This window comes from Macaca nemestrina, chromosome 2 (genome assembly GCF_043159975.1).
Source record: "Macaca nemestrina isolate mMacNem1 chromosome 2, mMacNem.hap1, whole genome shotgun sequence".
Taxonomy (NCBI): Eukaryota; Metazoa; Chordata; class Mammalia; order Primates; family Cercopithecidae; genus Macaca; species Macaca nemestrina.
Genome location: NC_092126.1, coordinates 149,081,713 through 149,104,974, shown reverse-complemented (window position 1 = coordinate 149,104,974; position 23,262 = coordinate 149,081,713). Strand labels below are relative to the sequence as shown.

At 46.6% G+C, this 23,262-nt stretch overlaps 1 protein-coding gene across 3 annotated transcripts in view; it reads right to left on the bottom strand.

Moving 5' to 3' along the window:
• Positions 1–3,775: 3,775 nt before the first annotated feature.
• LOC105477691 (interleukin 1 receptor associated kinase 2) overlaps positions 3,776–23,262 on the bottom strand; it is a 79,651-nt gene continuing 60,164 nt past the window's right edge. Inside the window, exons 10-13 of one of the 3 annotated variants that reach the window (XM_071092211.1) lie at positions 21,248–21,310; positions 13,473–13,673; positions 9,099–9,390; positions 3,776–5,884 (exon numbers count right to left, since the gene is read on the bottom strand). In XM_071092211.1, coding sequence (XP_070948312.1) covers positions 5,772–5,884; positions 9,099–9,390; positions 13,473–13,673; positions 21,248–21,310 — 669 coding nt within the window. In that variant the 3' untranslated portion in view covers positions 3,776–5,771. The remainder of the gene's footprint in view (positions 5,885–9,098; positions 9,391–13,472; positions 13,674–21,247; positions 21,311–23,262) is intronic. The other 2 variants (XM_011734331.3, XM_011734330.3) reach the window with 2 other exon arrangements.

Sequence of the window (23,262 nt, the reverse complement as noted above, 5' to 3'; positions counted from 1 at the left end):
GGAAGCTTTCAGACCTGCATTCGCTCATCGAGCCAAAGCAAACCGTATGCTGAGCATTGTCACCCCACTTTATAGAGCAGAAAACTGTGGCTCAGAGAGACCAAGTGACACACCCAGAAAGGGGAAGAATTGGAAGCCACCAAAAAAAAAAAAAAAAAAAAAAAAAAGACTACACAAAAACGTGGACTATCCGCCTGGTGAAAAATATTAAAGACGGCTGGGAGCGGTGGCTCACGCCTGCAATCTCAGCACTTTGGGAGACCGAGGCGGGAGAATGGCTTGAGCTCAGGAGTTAGAGACCAGCCTGGCCAACATGGTGCGACCCCCTATCTCTACAAAAAATAAAATTAGCTGGGCGTGGTGCCAGTTATTCAGGCTGAGGTGGGAGGATCACTTGAGCCCGGGAGGTCGGAGCTGCAGTGAGCTATGATCGCGCCACTGCACCCCAGCCTGGAGGACAAGACCCTGTCTCAAAAAAAAAAAAAAAAGAAAAAAGAAAAGAAAAGAAAAAATCAAAGACAAGGTACAAATTTAGAAAAATACTCGAAACATATGACAAAGAGCCGATATTCGATGTAGCAATTCTCCCAAAATAATAACTTAGTATTAAGACTGGCAAAGGAGGCTGGGTCCAGTGGCACACGTCTGTAATCCCAGCACTTTGGGAGGCCGAGGCGGGTGAATCGCTTGAGGCTAAGAGTTCGAGACCAGTGTGTGCAATATGGCAAAATCCTGTCTCTAGTGAAACACAAAAATTAGCCACTTGTGGAGGTGTACATGTGTAGTCCCAGTTACTCGGGAGGCTGAGGTGGAAGGATCCCTTGAGCCTGGGAAGTCGAGGGTCCAGTGAGCCAAGATTATGCCACTGCACTCCGGAGACAAAGTGAGACCCCCATCTCAGGGAAAAAGAAAAAAAAAAAAGGCAAAGGGAGCAATGAACAAAAACAAGTTATCAAACACTCTTAAAAATAAGAAAGATGGCTCCACCTCAGCCATTAAAAAAGTACATATGGCCGGGCGTGGTGGCTCACAGCTGTAATACCAGCACTTTGGGAGGCCACGAGACGGGTGGATCACGAGGTCAGGAGATGGAGACCATTCTGGCTACCACTGTGAAACCCCATCTCTACTAAAAATACAAAAAACAGCCGGGCGTGGTAGCGGGCACCTGTAGTCCCAGCTACTCAGGAGGCTGAGGCAGGAAAATGGCGTGAACCCAAGAGGCGGAGCTTGCAGTGAGGTGAGATCGTGTCACTGCACTCCAGCCTGGGCGACAAAGCGAGACTCCATCTAAAAAAAAAAAAAAATTAAAAAAAATAAAAAGTACATATAAAATTATAATTTTCCACTCGTTAGATTGACAATAATCAAAAAGCAAGATAATATACCTTGTGGCTGAGGATGTGAGGAAATGCACTCCCATACATCCTTGATAAACGTGTGAATTGATACAATCTCCTTGGAAGGTGGCCTTGTCTGTAGTAGCTGGAATGAAAACAAAACTTCAATCCTTATCAGTAGGAGGTAGTTATATACATTAAGGAATATCCATACAATGGAATGTAAGGCAAAAAGAATGAAGTCATCTAAACTCACTGTTGAGGAGCAATGGCCAAGAAAGACATGAAAAAACAAAGGACCTAGAAAAAAAAGCATGAACAAAATACATGTGTGGCTAAATAGAAAGGAGTGGCATACAAAGATAAATGTGGCTTTTTTTTTTTCAAATGCCTGAGGGTAACCACTTTGTGTGTTTGTTTCTAACAGCTTTAAGATATAATTTATATACCATAAAGTTTACTCATTTAACGTGTATGAGCAGCAGGCATGGTGGCTCATGCCTGTAATCCCAGCACTTTGGGAGGCCGAGGTGGGCAGATCACAAGGTCAGGAGTTCAAGACCAGCCTCACCAACATGGTGAAATCCCATCTCTAATAAAAAGAAATGCAAAAATTAGTAGGGCATGGTGGTGCACGCCTGTAATCCCAGCTTTTCAGGAGGCTGAGGCAGTAGAATTGCTTGAATCTGGGAGGCGGAGGTTGCAATGAGCCAAGATCGTGCCATTGCACTCCAGCCTAGGCAACAGAGCGAGACTCTGTCTCAAAAAAAAAAAGAAGGGTATATGACCAGCTGGTCTGGTGGCTCACTCCTATAATTTCAGCAAGACTGTAATCTAGTTTGTCTTGATAGATTTGCCTATTCTGACAAAATTAAAAATGGAATCATAAAATATGTGACTTGCTTTTGCTTACCATGATCTCTAGGTTCATCCGTGTTGTAACATGTGTCAGTATGTTTGAAATGCTTGTTTCCCGGTGCTGTAAAGAAATAGCACTTGAACATTAATTTTCTCAGCAAGGTCATTTTTATACTTTCTGCAGAAAGGGTACACTCACCAGCAGTTTTGCCACAAGAGTACACCGAACAAAGGAGCCAGGGTCATTTATAACCTGACATATCCACCCTACTGCTGTGTCCAGTTTTCCCATAGACGGAACAGGACTTCACATTCTGTATTTGTCTTGATTGGCTAGCAACTTAAAACTTTTTAAAAGAGGCAAAGGCAGAGGAGAACAAAGGAAGGAGGAAGTAACTTGTGGAATGCTGAGAAAGGTAAAAACACTTTCAAATAAGGAAGAGAAACAGGCTATAACTTGATGCTTGCTTGGACCAGTATAACCATGCCAGGGCAAATATTTAGGCTAAACTGTGGGAGCTAAGAACATAAAGTACATTGATTTCTTTAGTATGGCTGGCAGATATTTAAGAATGTTAGCACAGGCCTTTGAATAAATTTTGCTTCTAAGAGAAGTTACTATTTATTCCTAATTAGACAGGGAGGAAAGCCTTTGAAGAGGAACCTCTACTTTACTTTTCACAAGCACTTAATTCTTTTCTATGGCTGAATATTCCATTTTATGAATAGACCACATTTCATTTATCCACTCATCAGTTGATGAATATTTGGGTTGTTTCTATTTTTTGGCTATTACGATTCATGCTGTTATAAACACTGGTATGGAGGCCTTTGTGTGGACATGTTTTCATTTCTCTTGGGTAGATACCTAGGGGTAGAATTGCTAGGTCATATGGAAACTCTTTTACCTTTTAAGGAAGTGCCAAACTGTTTTCCAAAGTGCTCACCATTTTCAATTCCCACCAACAGTGTGTGTGGCTCCAGTTCCTCCACATCACGGCCGACACTTGTTTTTGTCTTTTTTATTATAGCTATCCTAGTGAATGTGAAGTGGCATCTCATAGAGGTTTTGACTTGCATTTCCCTGATGACTAATTAAGTTGAGCATCACCTCTGTTTTCCATCACCTCTGGAAGGATACTCCAACCTAGTGACAGTGGTTGCCTTTGGGAAGAAGAAACTGGAGACTAAGATCCCATTGAGAAAAAGCCTGCCTTCTCACCATGGAAACTTTGTACTGTTTGGGTTTTTAAATCCTCTATTAACCTAAAAAAAAATAATAATTCAGGGCTTCCCTATGGGGGATCCACGAAAAGACATCATGGTGCCCGTGAAGGTCTGGAATTCAAGTACTCAGAATGCATATGTATGTATGTCTGTATGTAGCAGAGGTCTAGAGCTTTCATCCAAGTCCCAAGGGGATTCACTGACGTCTCCAAAAATACATAAAATCCTACTCTAGAAATATAAGTATATCTGGATAACCAGGAACCTATTGGTGTCAGCCCTCTATTGCTCAAACAGCCCTGGAAACACCCTGCTTATAATTGTAAGGTGTTCGCAACAGGCCAGGTCCCATTTGGGGCACAAAATGCACATTCACCTTGAATCCTCAAAGATACCAGAGCTGAAGACAGGGCTGTCTGTATAGATCACTGTCCATCTGGACTGGGATCCAGCTCAGCTACATCACACATCAAGCCAAAGCTCTCCTTACTGGGGAGCTGCTAAATGCTTTCACCAGGCAGGACCCACCTGACAACAGCCCTACGTGATGGGTACTTTTTCTTTTTCCCATTGTACAGATGAGGAAACAAGAGCCTCAGAGTAACTCCCTAACTGGGCCCAAGGTCATGCAGCTATTAACAGTCAACAGTAAGAGCCAGGATCCTAGCTCTTGGCTACCCCATTCTCAAGGATGCAGAGTGCCTTCTCTAAACAAATTCTTCCAGACACAAACTAATTACAAGTTGTCTGTTGACTTTACAAACATATTTTTATTATATAAAAAGAAATTACTATATAATTACTTTAAATAGGACATTTCTCCCAGTGAATTTAAAATAGCATGTTTCACAAAAATATTTGCAACATGCCTTTTCAGATATATACTCACTGAATAATCATTAGGTACATGGCAGAAATACACATTTAATACCTTTTTTATTTTATAAAACAGGACAAGTGCATTTTCCAAGCGCTTCTATAGCCACTGTCTCATCTGTTCCTCCCAACACCCCAGGGATGAAGAACAAGCAGGTGTTATCTTACTTACAAAGAAACTGAGGTCCCAAAAATTAAATTGACTTAATTAGCAGCAGAATCAGACATGAAATACATTCTCCTGATTCTTCATCATCCAGCCATAAATAACACATATTCTCAGCCAGGCATGGTAGCTCAAGCCTGTAATTCCAACACTTTCATAGGCCAAGGTGGGCGGATCACAAGGTCAGTAGTTCGAGACCAGCCAATATGGCCAATATGGTGAAACCCCGACTCTACTAAAAATACAAAAATTAGCCAGGCGTAGCGGCAAGTGCCTATAGTCCCATCTACTCGGGAGGCTGAGGCAGGAGAATTGCTTGAACCTTAGAGGCAGAGGTTGCAGTGAGCTGAGATTGTGCCACTGCACTCCAGCCTGGGTGACAGAGTGACCCAGGTGACAGTATTTTTTAACGGAGCTTTTATTTTGAGAATATGTGGGGTTTGTTTTGTTTCGTTTTGTTTTGTTTTTACAAATTCTCATATTCTCAAAATAAAAGCTCCATTAAAAAATACTAACATTAGTGGGATGGGAAGATAAAGGTGCCAGGCAGTGAATGAATAAATATGTGAGTTGCAAGATTTCTAATACAGGCAGTGGAAGGCCTGCAGACCTCTTCGCCAGGTGTCTGACATTTGTAGAACCTGAGACCCAGAGAGGTGAGTCAAGAACTCCACTGAGACACAAGTTGAAAGTCTTTCAGGCCAGGTACGGTGGCTCCCAACTGTAATTCCAGCACTTTGGGAGTCTGAGGTGGGAGGATTGCTTGAGCCCAGGACTTCAAGACCAGCCTGGACAACATAGCGAGACCCCATCTTTACAAAAAAATAAAAATAAAAACTAAAAAAGTCAGAGCATGCAAGCTTGCAGGCTGTCAGCAAATACGATCCAGAGATCTTAGCTCTGGAAAATGCTATGGCATCGCAGAACTGCCAGTGGTAGGGGGACAAGAGCTGCTGAGGTAATGGAATCTGCTGGGGTGGTTATCATCACACACTCCCCGGAACCACAAAATCAACCACATCCTGGGCCCATGTACAGGGTTTCTGCTTCAGTCTCCTCTGATCCCCTGCTCTGACTAACAAAGCCCAGAAAGGAAGAGATTTCATAGATTTTTGTGTCTCTGAAAGCTGAGGGCCCTTCTCTCCCAACTCATTCCAGTGAAATGAAGTTTCCCTCCCACCCATGACAGCTGATGTTTTGTTGTGTGTTTCCTGGTAGATCTTGGATTCTGCCTCAGACCTTTTTCTTGATCTGATGCTCATCGTTCCAACTGAGGACAAGGGTCCTCAGCTGTGTTCCAGTCATCAGGGGCCAAAGAGCTCAATGCTGTCCAGTTTCTCCTCTTTGTAGAGCAGAATATTCTCCATCAGTTTCCTTTTGGCCTCATTGATCTCAATTTGCCACGAAGTCTCTGTAGCTGATGTTCAACAGAAAGCAAACAAGAGCAACTTGAATGAAAATTACCATTATTTTAATTCTTAGATTCACTTAACTCAGATTTCTGAATCAGGACCTGAGTGTAATGAGCATTTCTTTTCTTTTTTCTCTTTTTTCTTTCTTTCTTTTTTTTTAATTGAGACAGGGTCTCACTCTGATGCCCAGGCTGGAGTGCAATGGCACCATTTCAGCTCAAGGCAACCTTGACCTCAGAGGTTCAGGTGATCCTCCCACCTCAGTCTCCTGAGAGGCAGGGACTACAAGTGTACACAACCACACCTGGCTACTTTTTTTTTTTTTTGAGATGGAGTCTCACTCTGTCGCCCAGGCTGGGCAACACACACAGTTAGTTTTTTTGTATTTTAGTAGAGAAGGGGTTTCACCATGTTGCCCAGAGTGGTCTTGAACTCCTGAGCTCAGGCAATCCACCCGCCTTGGCCTCCCAAAGTGCTAGGATTACAGACAGGCATGAGCCATCACGCCCGGCCTGTGAGCCACGGCAAACGACCTATTTATTTATTATTTTTTGAGATGGAGTCTCACTCTGTTGCCCAGGCTGGAGTGCCGTGGCTCGATCTCGGCTCACTGCAACATCTGCCTCCTGGGTTCAAGCAATTCTCCTGACTTAGCTTCCTGAGTACCTGGGATTACAGGCGCCCACCACCACACCCAGCTAATTTTTTGTATTTTTAGTAGAGATGGGGTTTCAGTGTCTTAGCCAGGATGGTCTCGATCTCCTGACCTCGTGATCCACCCACCTCAGCCTCCCAAAGTGTTGGAATTACAGGTGTGAGCCACTAGGCCTGGCCTTTTTTTTTTTTTCTTCTGTATTTTTAGTAGAGACAGGGTTTCACGACATTGGCCAGGCTAGTCTCGAACTCCTGACCTCAGGTGATCCACCCGCCTCGGCCTCCCAAAGTGCTGGGATTACAGGTGTGAGTCACCATGCCTGGCTGGCCACACCTGGCTAATTTTTGCATCTTTTGTAGAGGTAGGTTTTCACCATGTTGCCCAGGCTGATCTTTAAATTCCTGGGCTCAAGCAATCTGCCCACCTCGTCCTCCCAAATTACTAGGATTACAGGCATGAGCCACTGCACCCGGCTGTAATGAGCATTTTCATCTCCTCTGCCTTTGCAGGAAGCCCAGCAACCTACCCTGACCTTACAGAAAGGAGAGGGTTTCCCTGCTCCTCTTTATGATGCTGAGGGGTGGGAGGGTGAAGTGAGAAAAAATGCTCACATCCTGTCTTTCTTCTTCCTCTCCCTCCCCATGGCAGGAGTAGTAAAAGGAGAAACAGGAGTGGTCAGAGCGTGGGACGTTCATTGAACCATGTTTACTAAGGGACAGGGACACTGCTTTGAAAGGGCCTTTCTGGCCAGGCGCGGTGGCTCATGCCTATAATGCTAGCACTTTGGGAGGCCGAGGTGGGCGGATCAACTGAGGTCAGGAGTTCGAGACTAGCCTGACCAACATGGAGAAACCCCGTCTCTACTAAAAATACAAAATTAGCCAGGCGTGGTGGCGCATGCCTGTAATCCCAACTACTCAGGAGGCTGAGGCAGGAGAATCGCTTGAATGCGGGAGGTGGAGATTGCAGTGAGCTGAGATCATGCCATTGCACTCCAGCCCGGGCAACAAGAGCAAAACTCCATCTCAAAAAAAAAAAAAAATGGCAGGGGGGACCTTCCTAATTTTTTATTTCAGAAAGAAACTTGGTATCCTTGGACCTGAGTGGCAGGAATGGAAGGTATCTTTTTCTTTTCCCCCCCGAGACAGAGTCTTCCTCTGTCACCCAGGCTGGAGTGCAGTGGTGCGATCTCGGTTCACTGCAACCTCCACCTCCCGGGTTCAAGCAATTCTCCTGCCTTAGCCTCCCAAGTAGCTGGGACTACAGGTGCCTGCCACCACGCCCAGCTAATTTTTGTATTTTTAGTAGAGAGACGGGGTTTCACCATATTGGCCAGATTGGTCTCAAAATCCTGACCCCGTGATCTGCCTGCCTCGGCCTTCCAAAGTGCTGGGATTACAGGTGTGAGCCACCGCGCCCAGCCAGAAGGTATCTTCTTTTTTTCTTTTTTTTTTTGAGATGGAGTCTCACTCTGTCACTCAGGGCTGGAGTGCAATGGCACGATCTCGGCTCACTGCAACCTCCACCTCCCGGGTTCAAGTGATTCTCGTGCCTCAGCCTCCCAAGTAGCTGGGACTACAGGCACACACCACCATGCCTAGCTAATTTTTGTATTTTTAGTAGAGACAGGGTTTCACCAAGTTGGCCAAGCTGGTCTTGAACTCCTGACCTCAGGTGATCCGCCCACCCCAGCCTCCCGAAGTGCTGGGATTACAGGCGTGAGCCACCGCACCCAGCCTGGAAGATATGTTTAGAAGTGACTGGTGAGGATGGTGTTTGTGTTGAGAGGAGAGGCAGACAGGAAGAGACCACATGGGGCCTTGAGGACTTTAAATGAGGGATGACATGCATTGTGTTTTTTGTTTTGTTTTGTTTTTTCTTTTTTGAGACGGAGTCTCGTTCTGTCGCCCAGGCTGAAGTGCAGTGGCACAATCTGGGCTCACTGCAACCTCTGCCTTCTGGGTTCAAGCAATTCTCTTGCCTCAGCCTCCCAAGTACCTGGGATTACAGGCACGTGCCACCATGCCCAGCTAATTTTTTTGTATTTTTAGTAGAGACAGGGTTTCGCCATGTTGGCCAGGCTGGTCTCGATCTCCTGACCTCAGGTTATCCACCCGCCTTGGCTTCCAAAAGTGCTGGGGTTACAGGTGTGAGCCACCTCGCCTGGCCCGCGTTGTGTTTTTAAAAGCTACTCTGGCTGGCTCCTGGAGAAGGACCTGGTGAGGGAGGGGCCCAGATGGATGGAGGAGGACTCAGGGAAGCTATGCAGTCCCCTGAGGACAGGAGCTCAGACAAAGGGAGAATGCAGAGGAGTAAATGAAGGTGAGAGAGATTTAGGAGGCAAATGGACAGGACTGGATGATTAACTGGACACAGTCCAGGGCAGGGAGAGGGAGGTGTCAAGGATGCCTCCCAGGTTTCTCTGTGAAAAACTGGCTGGTTGGTGAATGGCTGAATAACCAAATGAAGGAGTGAATGAGGGCAACAGAAAGAAAAAATGATGGGCTGAAGTTGGGGACACACACATGAGCATCTATATGCACTCTGACCTCCGGCCGGCTTACCATCCTTGGGAGGCTCCGGGCCAACGCAGGCCTCAGAGGAGGAGTCGGCCTCCCTTCCCATGATGACCTGCAGCCTTCCTTCACCATTCTCTGTGGGGAGAAGTGAGGTGGCAGGCCCCGCCCAGGGTGCCACACTCGCGGAGGAGGAGGCATCAAGGTTGGAATTGTCAACGTCGTCTGTTTCCTCTGGGGTGTTGGAAGAAGAGCCTGTACCCTCAGAAAGCCCACTCCAAGGGAGCAACGTCTCCCAGCCTCGGAGCCGCTCTTCCACAGCAGCCACAGAGCCACGCACCTTTGGGAGAAGAGGGAGAAAGAAGCTCATCAAGAATTCTCTCGGAAATAAAAATGCTAACATCTGGCCTCCCAGCAGAGAGGGGGCGGGGAGCAGACTGAAGAACCTAACACTGGTTGCTTTGTCTGAAAAAACCGCACCCTTCCTTTGAAAAGACCTGCACTTGCCCACCCACCGCCCTGCCATAGATGAGACAGCAGGACCCAGCATGGGCCGATCATAGTACCGCACTCCTCTGGCCATAGGGATTAGTCTAGATTTGGGCCTGTGATCCAAGGCGGACAACCAGAATCCTTCCCTGAAACTTTTCCACCTAGAGCTTATTGGGGAAAGACCTCCAGCCTTTCCTTTCTCGTGGTAGAACCAGACGCCCCACCACACCCAGAAAACCCATTTACAGTAGGGGAAAATGAAAGCTCAACACAGAGTAAAGCAGAGGCAAGCAACGGAGAGAGAGCCACAGACACAGAGACACAATGGCTGTACCTTTGGTGTTTGACATCCTGGGTCTAACTTCCCTGAAACCAGAGCAATGCCTGTCCTCTCTGCTGTCTGGTTAAATGAGACACTAAGTTCATTCATTCACTAATCACTCATTCATATTCTTCCCCTCTCCCTATGTCTGTATGTGTGCACATGCACGTGTGTGTGTGTGTGTAAGAGGTTAAGTTCCTAACACTTTCAATAAAAAAAAGCACAAATAATATAGATGTTGCCCTGGAAGGTTTTTCTGGTTAGGGAGGTTAGGAAAATTGGAGGGAAGCAAGGAAGGAATGTTTCTTCTTCACACACACACACAGAGCACACACACAGATACACACACATACCTACCCTTATACTCATAATAACAATGACAAATCTCATCTCCTCAGTGCCTTGCAAAAAATTCAGTATACTAATGTATCCATTTCATACACAATGCATGAGTTTTTATAGATAAAAAATTAAAAGATCGGAAAAGTTAAGTTCCCTGCCTAAAGCCACCCAGCCAATCCAGTAAATGGCACAGGTGACCACCAAACCCAGCCTTGCTTATCTTTGAGTCCCTGACCCAGCTGTTTTCTCATCTTCCTAGCTTGGTTGTGATGTACTGCAAAGGCCATCTCCTACCTTTTCTTACACCGAAAGCACCCTATCCCCTTTATTTTACATGGCAAACATCTCATCCTTCAAGGCCCAGGTCACATGTTACTTCTTGAGATAAATCTTCACAGTAGATGCCCAATAAATATTTGCCAATCTAAAGACCGCATTTCCTTGTAGCTAGGTGTGGCCATGTGACTAGGTTCTGCTCTCCATTATGTGAGAAAAAGTGATACATTTCCAGGTTATATCTTTAAAAGAAAGGGAGTGTGTCCACCTTTTCCTTTTAACCCTCTTTCAGTGGCTGGAATGCAGGTGTGATGGCCTGAGAACAGCAGCTATCTTAAATCCTGAAATGGAAGCCACATGGTAAGGATAGCAGACAAAAAATATAGAAGGAGCCTGGGTCCCCAATACCATGGCACTGCCACATTAGCACTGGACTGTGTAAATTCAAACTGTTACACCAAAGAGAATAAACGTCTATCTCATTTACACCACTGCATTTTGCAGTCTCCTTGTTATAGCAGTTTCACCTGCACATTAAGTGACACATTGAACAAAATAATGGAATGAATAAAAGGATGAAAGTCTTACTGAAATAATAATTGGTTGAAGGAGACAGAACTTTTTAGAATATAAATCTGATTATGTTCTACCTCTGCTTAAAACCCTAGTGAGGCTGGGCACAGTGGCTCACATCCGAAATCCCAGCACTTTGGGAGGCCGAGGCAGGTGAATCACCTGAGGTCAGGAGTTCAAGACCAGCTTAGCCAACATAGTGAAACCCCGTCTCCACTAAAAATACAAAAATTAGCTGGGTGTGGTGGCACACACCTGCAATCTCAGCTACTCAGGAGGCTGAGGCAGGAGAATTGCTTGAACCTGGGAAGTGGAGGTTGCAGTGAGCCGAGATTGCACCACTGCACTCCAGCCTGGGCGAAAGAGTAAGATTCTGTCAAAAAACAACAACAGGCCGGGCGCGGTGGCTCAAGCCTGTAATCCTAGCACTTTGGGAGGCCGAGACGGGTGGATCACGAGGTCAGGAGATCGAGACCATCCTGGCTAACACGGTGAAACCCCGTCTCTACTGAAAAATACAAAAAAAAAAAAAAAAAAAAAAACTAGCTGGGCGAGGTGGCGGGCGCCTGTAGTCCCAGCTACTCGGGAGGCTGAGGCAGGAGAATGGCGTAAACCCAGGAGGCGGAGCTTGCAGTGAGCTGAGATCCGGCCACTGCACTCCAGCCTGGGCGACAGAGCAAGACTCTGTCTCAAAAAAAAAAACAACAACAACAAAAAAAAAAAAAACCTTAGCGGCTCTGCAAAAATCCTTACTGTGCCTACAAAGCCCTCTATCATCGGACAACTCCTTCCTCAACACACCCAACACAAGCCACTGTGCCCCATGTGTTGTGTTCTAGCCCTTCGGACCTTCTTCCAAGCCCTTGAACGTGCTGAGCTCTCTCTCAGCTCAAGCCACTTGCAGGGTGTTCCTTCTGCCTGGATTGCTCTTCATGTGCTTAAACACCCCTTCCTCAGGAAGGTCAACAGGGTGGGGTCCTCGTCATACACTGTCCTGGCGCTCACCACACAGACAATTACTATACAATGTCCATGAGTTCCAGGAGAGTGAAGCTGGGTCTGCCTTGTTCCCAGATGTGTCCCCTGGCCCTAGTGTACAACTACGTAATGAATGACTGAACATCGTGGCACATGGACACTGGGGGGACATCTGTGCTAGCAAAGGCTGAGAACAAAGACTGAAGCCTCCAGCTCCTGCCACGTGACAGTGCAAGACGATGGACATAGGGCTGAACTGGGAGTCCAGAGAGCTCTGACAGAAACAAATTCTCTGGCCTCATCTTCTCCTCTCTGGCCCTTGCCCTTCTGTAAAATGGGAGGCTTGGGCTACAGCAGTGGTTTTTGAAGATTTTTTTCAGCTACCAAACCCTTTCCACAGAACCCAATATAGTAACTGAGAGAAGTCAAAGTGGGTGTCTGGTCGAGTCACAATTGGGGGCCTGCACCTCCCCCAACCCCTCTTGCTGCCAACAGCAATTCCTGAGATATTCTCAAGGAGCCCCTCTGTGCCCAACACCACTTGAAAATCACTCTGCTAGATGATTTCTAAGGTTCCTCGTGGCCAGTGGAGATTTTGTCCTTAGAAATACCAAGCAAGCAATGGCCGGACGCGGTGGCTCATGCCTGTAATTCAAGATACTCGGGAGGCTGAGGCAAGAGAATCACTTGAACCCGGGAGGCAGAGGTTGGAGATAGCGCCACTGCATTCCAGCCTGGGCGACAAAGGGAGACTCTGTCTCAAAAAAAAAAAAAAAAAAAAAAAAAAAAAAAAAAAAAGACCAAGCAGTAGTCTCTTGATTATCTTTTACCATGGAAGCCACGGCTACTTCTCATGTCCAGAAAAACGTCTTACACGGTGTAGTGGCTGCCTTCTAGGACATCCGCCTAGTCCATGGGCTGAGCACGCTCCCTTTCTTTGGGACCTGGCCCTGACACCATACAGGGATGGAGCCCTGGGCAGCCAGGTTTGCAGAGTGGACTGCCCCGCCATGCCTAATTGGCCAAGCGGTAGACACCTGACCCAAGTTCAGCCAATCAGGTCCTCCCTCTGCGGGGGGCCTCAGGGTGGAGGCTCATTCTCTGCGTTAAAACCTGCGAGCAGATCCGTTCCCTCCAGGGAGCACGGAGGAAAGAAGGGGTCTATAGAGAAGGGGGAATAAAGCCGATTCGCAGAGTGCATCAAGTTCATTAACATCCCCGTATATGGTCCTGCACCCTGAGGCCCTGCAATACCCCTGTCCTGCTCAGACTTCGCACTATCCATCCCTACCTACCCAGCCCCTTGGCTGATGCGAGCTCCAGGAGGTTCTGCGGCTTGCCATAACCCTGGTTTGTGCACCAGGCCTCTGTGAAGGAGCCGTCCCTGATGAGGTGGACCCACACGCCCAGGCAGCGAGGTTGCTGCGGGCGAGGCTCACCTCCTGCAGGCTGATGTTACGCTTCCGCAGGCACAGGCAGGTGGCCGTGGCCAGGGCCTTGGCACAGTCCTCCGGAAGCCTCCCTGCACCCTTCTCCAGGTACTTCTGGCAGATCTCCTTTGCCATCACGTTCTCCACGCCCGTCTTCCTGGAGCAGAGCGAGGCGGTGCTGCTTGGAATTTCACTGAGGAGTAAATCCTTCTGTGGGAAGAAGTGTGGAAACGCCCTTGTGTGAGCTGCAGGGCTGCGACAGCCAACGCACGCGCCCCAGTCACCTCTAGAGCTGCAAAAAATGCTCAAAACCAACAGGACATCGTAAGAATAAATGCAAGGATTCCAGAAAGAAGTAAAACACCCAAGAAATGGAGAAGGACTCGATTTCCTACATGCACAAGACACTCCGTAGTGAACTCATGCCACAAACGCGGGGCCTTAATTTTTCTAGGCCTCGGTTGGTTCATCAGGAAAATGGGAATAACAAAAATACCTACACCAGGGCCGGGCGCTGTGGCTCACGCCTGTAATCCTAGCACTTTGGGAGGCAGAGGCGGGTGGATCACTTGAGGTCAGGAGTTCAAGACCAGCCTGGCCAACATGGCATAACCCCGTCTCTACTAAAAATATAAAAATTAGCTGGGCTTGGCTGGGCGCGGTAGCTCAGGCTTGTAATCCCAGCACTTTGGGAGGCCGAGGTGGGCGGATCACGAGGTCAGGAGATCGAGACCATCCTGGCTAACACGGTGAAACCCCGTCTCTACTAAAAATACAAAAAACTAGCTGGGCGTGGTGGCGGGCACCTGTAGTCCCAGCTACTCGGGAGGCTGAGGCAGGAGAATGGCATGAACCCGGGAGGCAGAGCTTGCAGTGAGCCGAGATCACACTACTGTACTCCAGCCTGGGCGACAGAGCGAGACTCCGTCTCAAAAAAAAAAAAAAAAAAAATTTCAAATGTAGGATTCTAACCTATGTATACATAACAGGAGAACCACAAAGAAAATATGTCTATACTTTTTATACATTTTGTATTTACATATATTTTATATTTTGTAGCACATAAAATACAGGAATCTGAACTATGCATACAATAGCACATAAGCTATATAAATAATTTTATACAAATATGTAAGATTTATTTAATATAAATTATATGTTGTATATTTCATGAGTAATATGGTCTATATGATTAGCATATATAAATGTTACAAATAGAGTATACTAAATATTGTAAAAACATGTATTGTAGGCCAGGCATGGTGCCTCAGGCCTGTAATCCCAGTGCTTTGGGAGGCCAAGGAGGGCAGATCACTCAAGGTCAGGAGTTCGGGACCAGCCTGGTTGACATGGTGAAACCTCATCTCTACTAAAAATACAAAAAATTAGCCAGGCATGGGGGCACACACCTGTAGTCCCAGGTACTTGGGAGGCTGAGGCAGGAGAATTGCTTGAACTGGGGAGGGAGAGGCTGCAGTGAGCTGAGATCACACCACTGCACTCCAGCCTAGGCAACAGAGTAGACTCCGTCTCAAAAAAAATAAATAATAAATAAAAATAGAAATAGGCCGGGCACAGTAATATGATCATAGCTCACTACAGTCTCAACCTCCTCGGTTCAATCGATCCTCCAACCTCAGCCTCCCAAGTAGCTGGGACTATAGGTGCATGCCATTGTACTTGGCTAATTTTTTAATTTTTTGTAGAAATGGGGTCTCATTACGTTGCCCAGGCTGATCTTGAACTCCTGGGCTCAAGCAGTCCTCCTGCCTTGGCATCTCAAAGTGCTCAGATTATAGGTGTGAGCCACTGCACCCAGCCTAAATGCTTATTTTTTTTCAAGTGTGCTAGTGTTTAAAGCTCATAATCAAGAACAGCAGAAGTGTATTATTTTCTTTTTTTCTAGAGGCAGGGTCTCACAATTTGCCCCAGCTGGAAACCTGCCATCATTGCTATGTATCCTGATGCAAAGACTATGATGATAATCAAAGTATAGAAGACACCTGGTGTTTAAACAGTGGTTGGGGGACTGAGAACACGCGATGAAAGGATGTCGAGGGAACTTCACCATGGAGGAGTCTGCAGCTCCACCTGAAACCACTGATCAATCTTAGCAGTAAAACCTGAACACACTTATTGGTCTCAGCACTAAAAGTAGGACAACAGGCTACGCGCCCCGTGTAGTGAAGAACTGGGAGGCTCACAGCGCCTCCAGAAAGTTTTCTTGACGAAGGCAATGACCATGACTAAACAAGTCACAAGTGCTAAGTACGAAATACAGGAAATATGAGGAATAGAGAAACAAGGGAAGGAGACCACAGGATGTAATCAGCAAAACCCAGAATGTGAGACAGTCTGTCTATATAGGGCAAATGACCTATTCTATGCAAAAATGCAACGACATCCAAAATGAAAAAGGGCATTGCGGGAGAGGTTGCGAGAGAATAAGAGTCTTAAAAAACATAACCATGCCCAGGCATGGTGGTTCACGCCTATCATCTCAGCACTTTTGGGAGGCTAAGGCAGGTGAACGCTGGAGCCCAGGAGTTCAAAACCAGCCTGGGCAACAAAGTGACATACCATCTCCATATAAAAATGAAAAAGGCCGGGCGCGGTGGCTCAAGCCTGTAATCCCAGCACTTTGGGAGGCCGAGATGGGCGGATCACGAGGTCGGGAGATCGAGACCATCCTGGCGAACACGGTGAAACCCCGTCTCTACTAAAAAAATACAAAAAACTAGCCGGGCGAGGTGGCGGGCGCCTGTAGTCCCAGCTACTCGGGAGGCTGAGGCAGGAGAATGGCGGGAACCCGGGAGGCGGAGCTTGCAGTGAGCTGAGATCCGGCCACTGCACTCCAGCCTGGGAAACAGAGCGAGACTCCGTCTCAAAAAAAAAAAAAAAAAAAAAAAAAAAGAAAAGAAAATAAACATAACCAAAGTAATATATGGACATTTTTGGGAGTCTAGTTTCAAACAAACTACCTTTAAAAAGCAACTTTTGGCTTGACACGGTGGCTCACGCCTATAATCCCAAGACTTTGGGAGGCCAAGGCAGGAGGATCACTTGGGCTCAGGAGTTCGAGACCAGCCTGGGCAACATGGCAAAACCCCATCTCTATTAAAAATACAAAAATTATCTGGGCCATGGTGGCACACACCTGTGATCCAGCTACATGGGAAGCTGAGGCAGGACAATTGCTTGAACCTGGGAGACAGAGGTTGCAGTAAGCCAAGAGCACACCACTGTACTCCAGCCTGGGCCACAGAGGGAGACTCCACTTCAAAAAAAAAATTAAAATTAAACATAAGTGGTTAAAATTTGGGGGCAAAAGTTTACCTTTCCTTTCATTTCTACTCTCCAAAGGTAACCCCTGCTAATAGTTTGGATTATATTACTTTCTGCTATACAGCTGTAATTATTTTGGTTATATATTTACTTATATAATAATTATAACAGTAACCTAAGAGCTATTAAAATAATAGCAATATCAGCATGGGCAACATAACAAGACCCCATCTCTACAAATAAAAAATTAAAAATTAGCTGGGCGTGAGGGCACATGCCTGTGGTCTCAGTTACTTGGGAGGCCGCCGAGGCAGATGGATCACTTGAGGTCAGGAGTTCAAGACCAGCCTGGTCAACATGGTGAAACCCTGTCTCTACTGAAAATACAAAAATTAGCTGGGCGTGTTGGTCCACACCTGTAATCCCAGCTACTCGGGAGGCTGTTGCAGGAGAATCAATTGAAGGCAGGAGGCAGAGGCTGCAGTGAGCCGAGACTGCACCACTGTACTCCGGCCTGGGTGACAGAGTGAGACTGTCTCAAAATAAAAATAAATAAAATAAAAATTAGCTAGGAGTGGTGGCACATGCCTGTAGTCCCAATTACTTGGGAGGCTAAAGCAGGGGATCACTTGAGGCCATGGGTTCAAAGTTACAGTGAGCCATGATTGTACCACTACACTCTAGCCTAGGTGGTAGAGACCCTATCTCAAATAATAATGATAATAATAATAGTTAACATATATTGTTTATTATGTTCTAGTTACTGTTTTAGGCATCTCACACATTATTTAACCTTCAATAACACTGTCAGATGCCGGGCACAGGGGCTCATGCCTATAATCCCAGCTACTCGGGAGGCTAAGGTGAGAGGATCCCTTGAGCCCAGGAGTCCAAGGTGGCAGTGAGCTATGATCATGCCACTGCACTTCTCCAGTCTTCTTGACAAAGGAAGACCCCATCTCCAAAAATGATAACAAACAAATATACCTTGTCAGGAGAGTACTACTATTATCCTCAATTTATAGAGAAGAAAATATGTGATACAATGTTTTCATTCATTCATCCATCTATTTTTAGCAAAAATGTGATCATATTATATACTATTCTGAATTTGCTTTTTTCACTTGGAGATATGTCCCTGTCAGAACATACATGTCTTTTTCAATTTACTTTTTTATTTTTTTGAGACAGAGTCTTACTCTATTGCCCAGGCTGGAGTGCTGTGGTGCAATCTCGACTCACTGCACTCCACCTCCCATGTTCAAGCGATTCTCCTGCTTCAGCCTCCTGAGTAGCTGGGACTACAGGCACTCGCCACCCACCCAGCTAATTTTGTATTTTTAGTAGAGACGGGATTTCACCATGTTGCCCAGGCTGGTCTTGAACTCCTGAGCTCAAGTGATCCACCCACCTCAGCCTCCCAAAGTGCCGGGATTACAGCTGTGAGCCACCACGCCCAGCCTCTTTTTCATTTTTTAAAATAAGAATGTTTCTGTTGGCTTTATTCAGAATTGCCAAAACCTGGAAATAACCCAAATGTCCAGCAACTGGTAAATGGATAAACAGTCATCTATCCATACAATGGAATACTCTTCAGCAACGAAAAGGAATGAATTACTGACACATCAACAACATGGATGAATCTAAGCACCACGCTACATGAAGGGGGACAGAAACAAATGGGTGCATCCTCCGTGGGCCCATTGATATGACCCTCTAAAGAAGATAGACCTATGTGGACAGAAATTAGATGAGTAGTTGCCAAGTCCTGGAAGTGGCGGGAATTTTCTAGGGTGACAAAAATATTCCATATCTTGATTGTGGTGGTGGTTAAATGACTGTATACGTTTGTCAAAACTCATACAGGCTGGGCGCCATGGCTCACACCTGTGATCCTCACACTTTGGGAGGCCAAGATGGGAAGATCGCTTGAGCCCAGGCATTTGAGGCTGCAGTGAGCTACAATCATGCCACTGCACTCCAGCCTGAGTGACAGGGCAAGACCCCTCCCTATCTCTAAATCAAATTAATTAAAATTGGTCAGGCGCAGTGGCTCACTCCTGTAATTCCAACACTTTGGGAGGCCAAGGTGGGCAGATCACCTGAGTTATGTCAGGAGTTTGAGACCAGCCTGGCCAACATGGCAAAACCCCATCTCTACCAAAACAATACAAAAATTAGCCAGGTATGATGACATGCACCAGTAGTCCCAGCTACTCAGGAGGCTGAGGCAGGGGAATCTCTTGACCCGGTAGGATGGAGGTTGCAGTGAGCCAAGATCATGCCACTGCACTCCAGCCTGGGCAACAGAGCGAGACTCTGCCTCGGAAAAAAAAATGCCGCTACAAATATCCTTGTTCATCTGTCTCTCCTCACATGTGTGCATGTTTCTCTAGGCACAAATGGAATTGCTGCGTCAGAGGGTACCCATACTTTCAATTTTGGTGGAAACCACCAAATGCCCTCAGGAAACACTGTGGCAACTAACACTTTCCCAAGCCTGGGGGAGGCCTGCTTCCTCCTACCCTGGGCCACGGGACGTCAGCAAGCTTTCCTCCCAGGCTCAAATCTTGATTAACCATCGGATTGTACCTACCACAACAGAACACGATAAGAGACCATACGAGAGTCTAGAGTAAGAAACTACATTTTAAAAAATGGTTATTTTCCACATTTTTAGAAATCATTGCCAAAAAAATAATTCTAGACAATTTCATGTCAGTGCCTCAAAAGCCTCCTTCTACTGTGATACTTGTCCTGGGAGCCCCAGAGGACTGCTGGGAAATGCATCTCAAGAAAATAAGAAACTGCCCCCAAACAGCCCCAAACCACATCTGAGCTGCCCAGAGAGACCTCTCTGCAGCATATGGGATTGACTGGCCAAAAGGGGTGGAACTCACAGAGTTCAGCAAAGGAACATGTCGTGACTTTCTGCATGTAGCGGGGAGGCCTTCAGCCTCCCTACCCCAGAGCCCAGGGGATGCTTCTGGGGCCCAGTCACCAGAAAAAAAAAAAAAAAAAAATCTGTCTGTTCCAATGGCCTCAATATCCAGTAGGAAAAGGTGCCCCCTCTCAAACTGATGAGGAAGACTAGAGCTTGCATGAGATTTGAAACTCTGCACAAGCCATGGGTCCAATTAAACCCCAGTTCCACCACTGGTCTCACTGAGGGGTGTGAGACAAGTCACTTCAGCTTGCCCTCAGTTTTCTCAGCTATAAATGGGAATGATAATACTGAATTCATATGGTTGGACTGTCAGAAGAAACAAGCAGGAGGCAGATGTGGTTAAGAACTCAGGATCTCGGGGCAGGGAGATCTGACTCAGAATTCCAGCTCTGACACTTGGTAACTCCAACCAAGATCCTAGGCCAACCTCAGAGCCAGCTTTCCTCATCTGCAGATGAACATAATGACTCTATCATGGAAAAGTTGAGATGATTTAGGTAGATAATGTATGAAAAGTATTTAACACAAAGTCAGGCTAGGTTGTTATATTTTTACTCTCTTTTGAGACAGGGTCTCACTCTGTCACCCAGGCTGGAGTGCAGTGGCACAATCTCGGCTCACGGCAACCTCCATCTCCTGGGTTCAAGCGATTCTCCTGCCTCAGCCTCCCAAGTAGCTGGGATTACAGGTATGTGCCACTACACTCAGCTAATTTTTGTATTTTTAGTAGAGACGGGGTTTTGCCATGTTGCCCAGGCTGGTCTCGAACTCCTGGCCTCAAGTGATCCACCTGCCTTGGCCTCCTCCAAAGTGCAAGGATTAGAGGTGTGAGCTACCACACCTAGTCAGGTTGTTATATTTTTTTAAATGACTCTGTATATCAGATCTTTGGCCTACAAAATGGAAATTGTTTTTATTAAAGAAACTTATTTAAAAGGGCAGAAATTAACTTTTATCAATTTGAGGAAAATCCCTAACGAATTGCATGATATGTAGAGAAGAAGTGCGCTTTCTGTAAACATTCCAACTTCTTTTTTTTTTTTTTGAGATGGAATCTTGCTCTGTCACCCAGGTTGGAGCGCAGTGGCACAATCTCAGCTCACTGCAACCTCTGCCTCCCAGGTTCAAGTGATTCTCCTGCCTCAGTCTACCAAGTAGCTAGGATTACAGGTGCATGCCACCACGCCTGGATAATGTTGCGGGGTTTTCGTACTTTTTTTTTTTTTTTTAAATAGAGACGGGATTTCATCATTTTGGCCAGGCTGGTCTTGAACTCCTGATCTCAAGTGATCCACCCACATCGGCCTCCCAAAGGCTGGGATCACAGGCATGAGCCACGGTGCCAAGCCCCACATGCTATTATCATGAAAAAGCAATGGTTGGCTGGTAGGTGGGGATGGGAGGTTAAAGCTGCTTTGTGGAGATGCAAATGCAAGCTTGGACTGGGCCTCATTAGCATGTGTAAAATTAGCTAGAGTTGAGATCTTTGCCCTCTCTACAGAGCTGTGATTCCCAAATATACCACCCAGCCAGATGTGACAAGTTCCCTTACCAGGTAAACCGGGCTTCGGTTGTTATCCATTGCAGGGATGCCAGTGAGGACCTCGGCCAACACCTGAAGAGAACAGAACGTGAGTTAGCATGGTTCAGACACTTGTACAAACAGCCAGGCCATAGATTCTGTCTTCTCAGTTGCAAAGTCTGAGCTCGAGGCACAGCTCTGCCATTGCCAGCAGACACACCTGCCCAAAATCTGGAACGTGGGAATATCACTAAACACCTCCTCCCCCAATTAAAGATGCCACCAAGCTGCCAGTGGAAGGTTGTAATTAATTGATAGCCAGGCAGAGAAGATGGTTTTCAAAAATTCATGTGTATGTGTGTTTATGTATATTACCATAAGATATATAGGTATAGATAGATATAGATAGATACACACCCGTATATACACACTATTTTTTTTTTTTTTTTTTTTTTTTTGAGACAGAGTCTCGCTCTGTCGCCCAGGCTGGAGTGCAGTGGCTGGATCTCAGCTCACTGCAAGCTCCGCTTCCCGGGTTTACGCCATTCTCCTGCCTCAGCCTCCCGAGTAGCTGGGACTACAGGCGCCCGCCACCTCGCCCGGCTAGTTTTTTGTATTTTTAGTAGAGACGGGGTTTCACCATGTTAGCCAGGATGGTCTCAATCTCCTGACCTTGTGATCCGCCCATCTCGGCCTCCCAAAGTGCTGGGATTACAGGCTTGAGCCACCGCGCCCGGCCTATACACACTATTTTTTAAAGATTGTTTCTTTTTTTTTTTTTTTTTTTGAGACGGAGTCTCGCTCTGTCGCCCAGGCTGGAGTGCAGTGACCGGATCTCGGCTCACTGCAAGCTCCGCCTCCCGGGTTCACGCCATTCTCCTGCCTCAGCCTCCTGAGTAGCTGGGACTACAGGCGCCCGCCACCTCACCCGGCTAGTTTTTTTGTATTTTTTAGTAGAGACAGGGTTTCACCGTGTTAGCCAGGATGGTCTCGATCTCCTGACCTCGTGATCCGCCCGTCTCAGCCTCCCAAAGTGCTGGGATTACAGGCTTGAGCCACCGCGCCCGGCCCAAGATTGTTTCATTTAAAAATCCTACAGCTGGCCAGATGCGTCGGCTCACGCCTGTAATCCCAGCACTTTGGGAGGCCGAGGCAGGTGGATCACGAGGTCAGGAAATCGAGACCATCCTGGTTAACATGGTGAAACCCCGTCTCTGCTAAAAATACAAAAAATTAGCCGGGCATGATGGTGGGCGCCTGTAGTCCCAGCTACTCGGGAGGCTGAGGCAGGAGAATGGCGTGCACCCAGGAGGCAGAGCTTGCAGTAAGCTGAGATTGCACCACTGCACTCCAGCCTGGGCAACAGTGCAAGACTCCGTCTCAAAAAGAAAAGAAAAGAAAAGAAAATCCTTCAGCTATGGCAAGCAGGCATTGCTGTGTGAATCTCAGGAAAGGAAGGAGTCTGCATGCAGGCAGGTATCTCTTCCAGACAAATCTTGCAGCATCCATAGCATGTTTCACTCACAGGCCTTTCCTAACATTATTCATTAGTGCAGCCACTCGCACAAGGAGCACAGCCCTGTATACATGTAAGTCACCAGAAAATTGGCAAACCATGATATATGTCTTCATAAACAGGAAACCTGCTTTGAACAGGGTTTCTCAGTAGAGACAATGCCATGATGGTTAAGGGCTCTACAGTCAGGCCTGAGTTCAAATTCTGACTCTGTTCCTTACATGCTCAGGTGATCTTTAGGCAAGTAACTAAAACCTGAGCCTCAGTGTCCTCATCTGTTAAATGGGGACTAGCAGTTGTGAATATTAAAGGTGTGAATACCACACACTTAGTGTGGAATCTCTCTCCCACAGCATCTCTCGAAGCAAGTCAGAATAGGGTCACATTTATAGCCAAGAATCCCTCCAAGCCTGGAGGAAAAAGGATAAAGGTTTGAAACCACCCAGGTTTAATAACAGACTGGCAGTGACCAGAAGAGGGCAGCAGAGGGCATCACTGCTGCAAGTGGGACAGGAGCCAATTGAAAAGG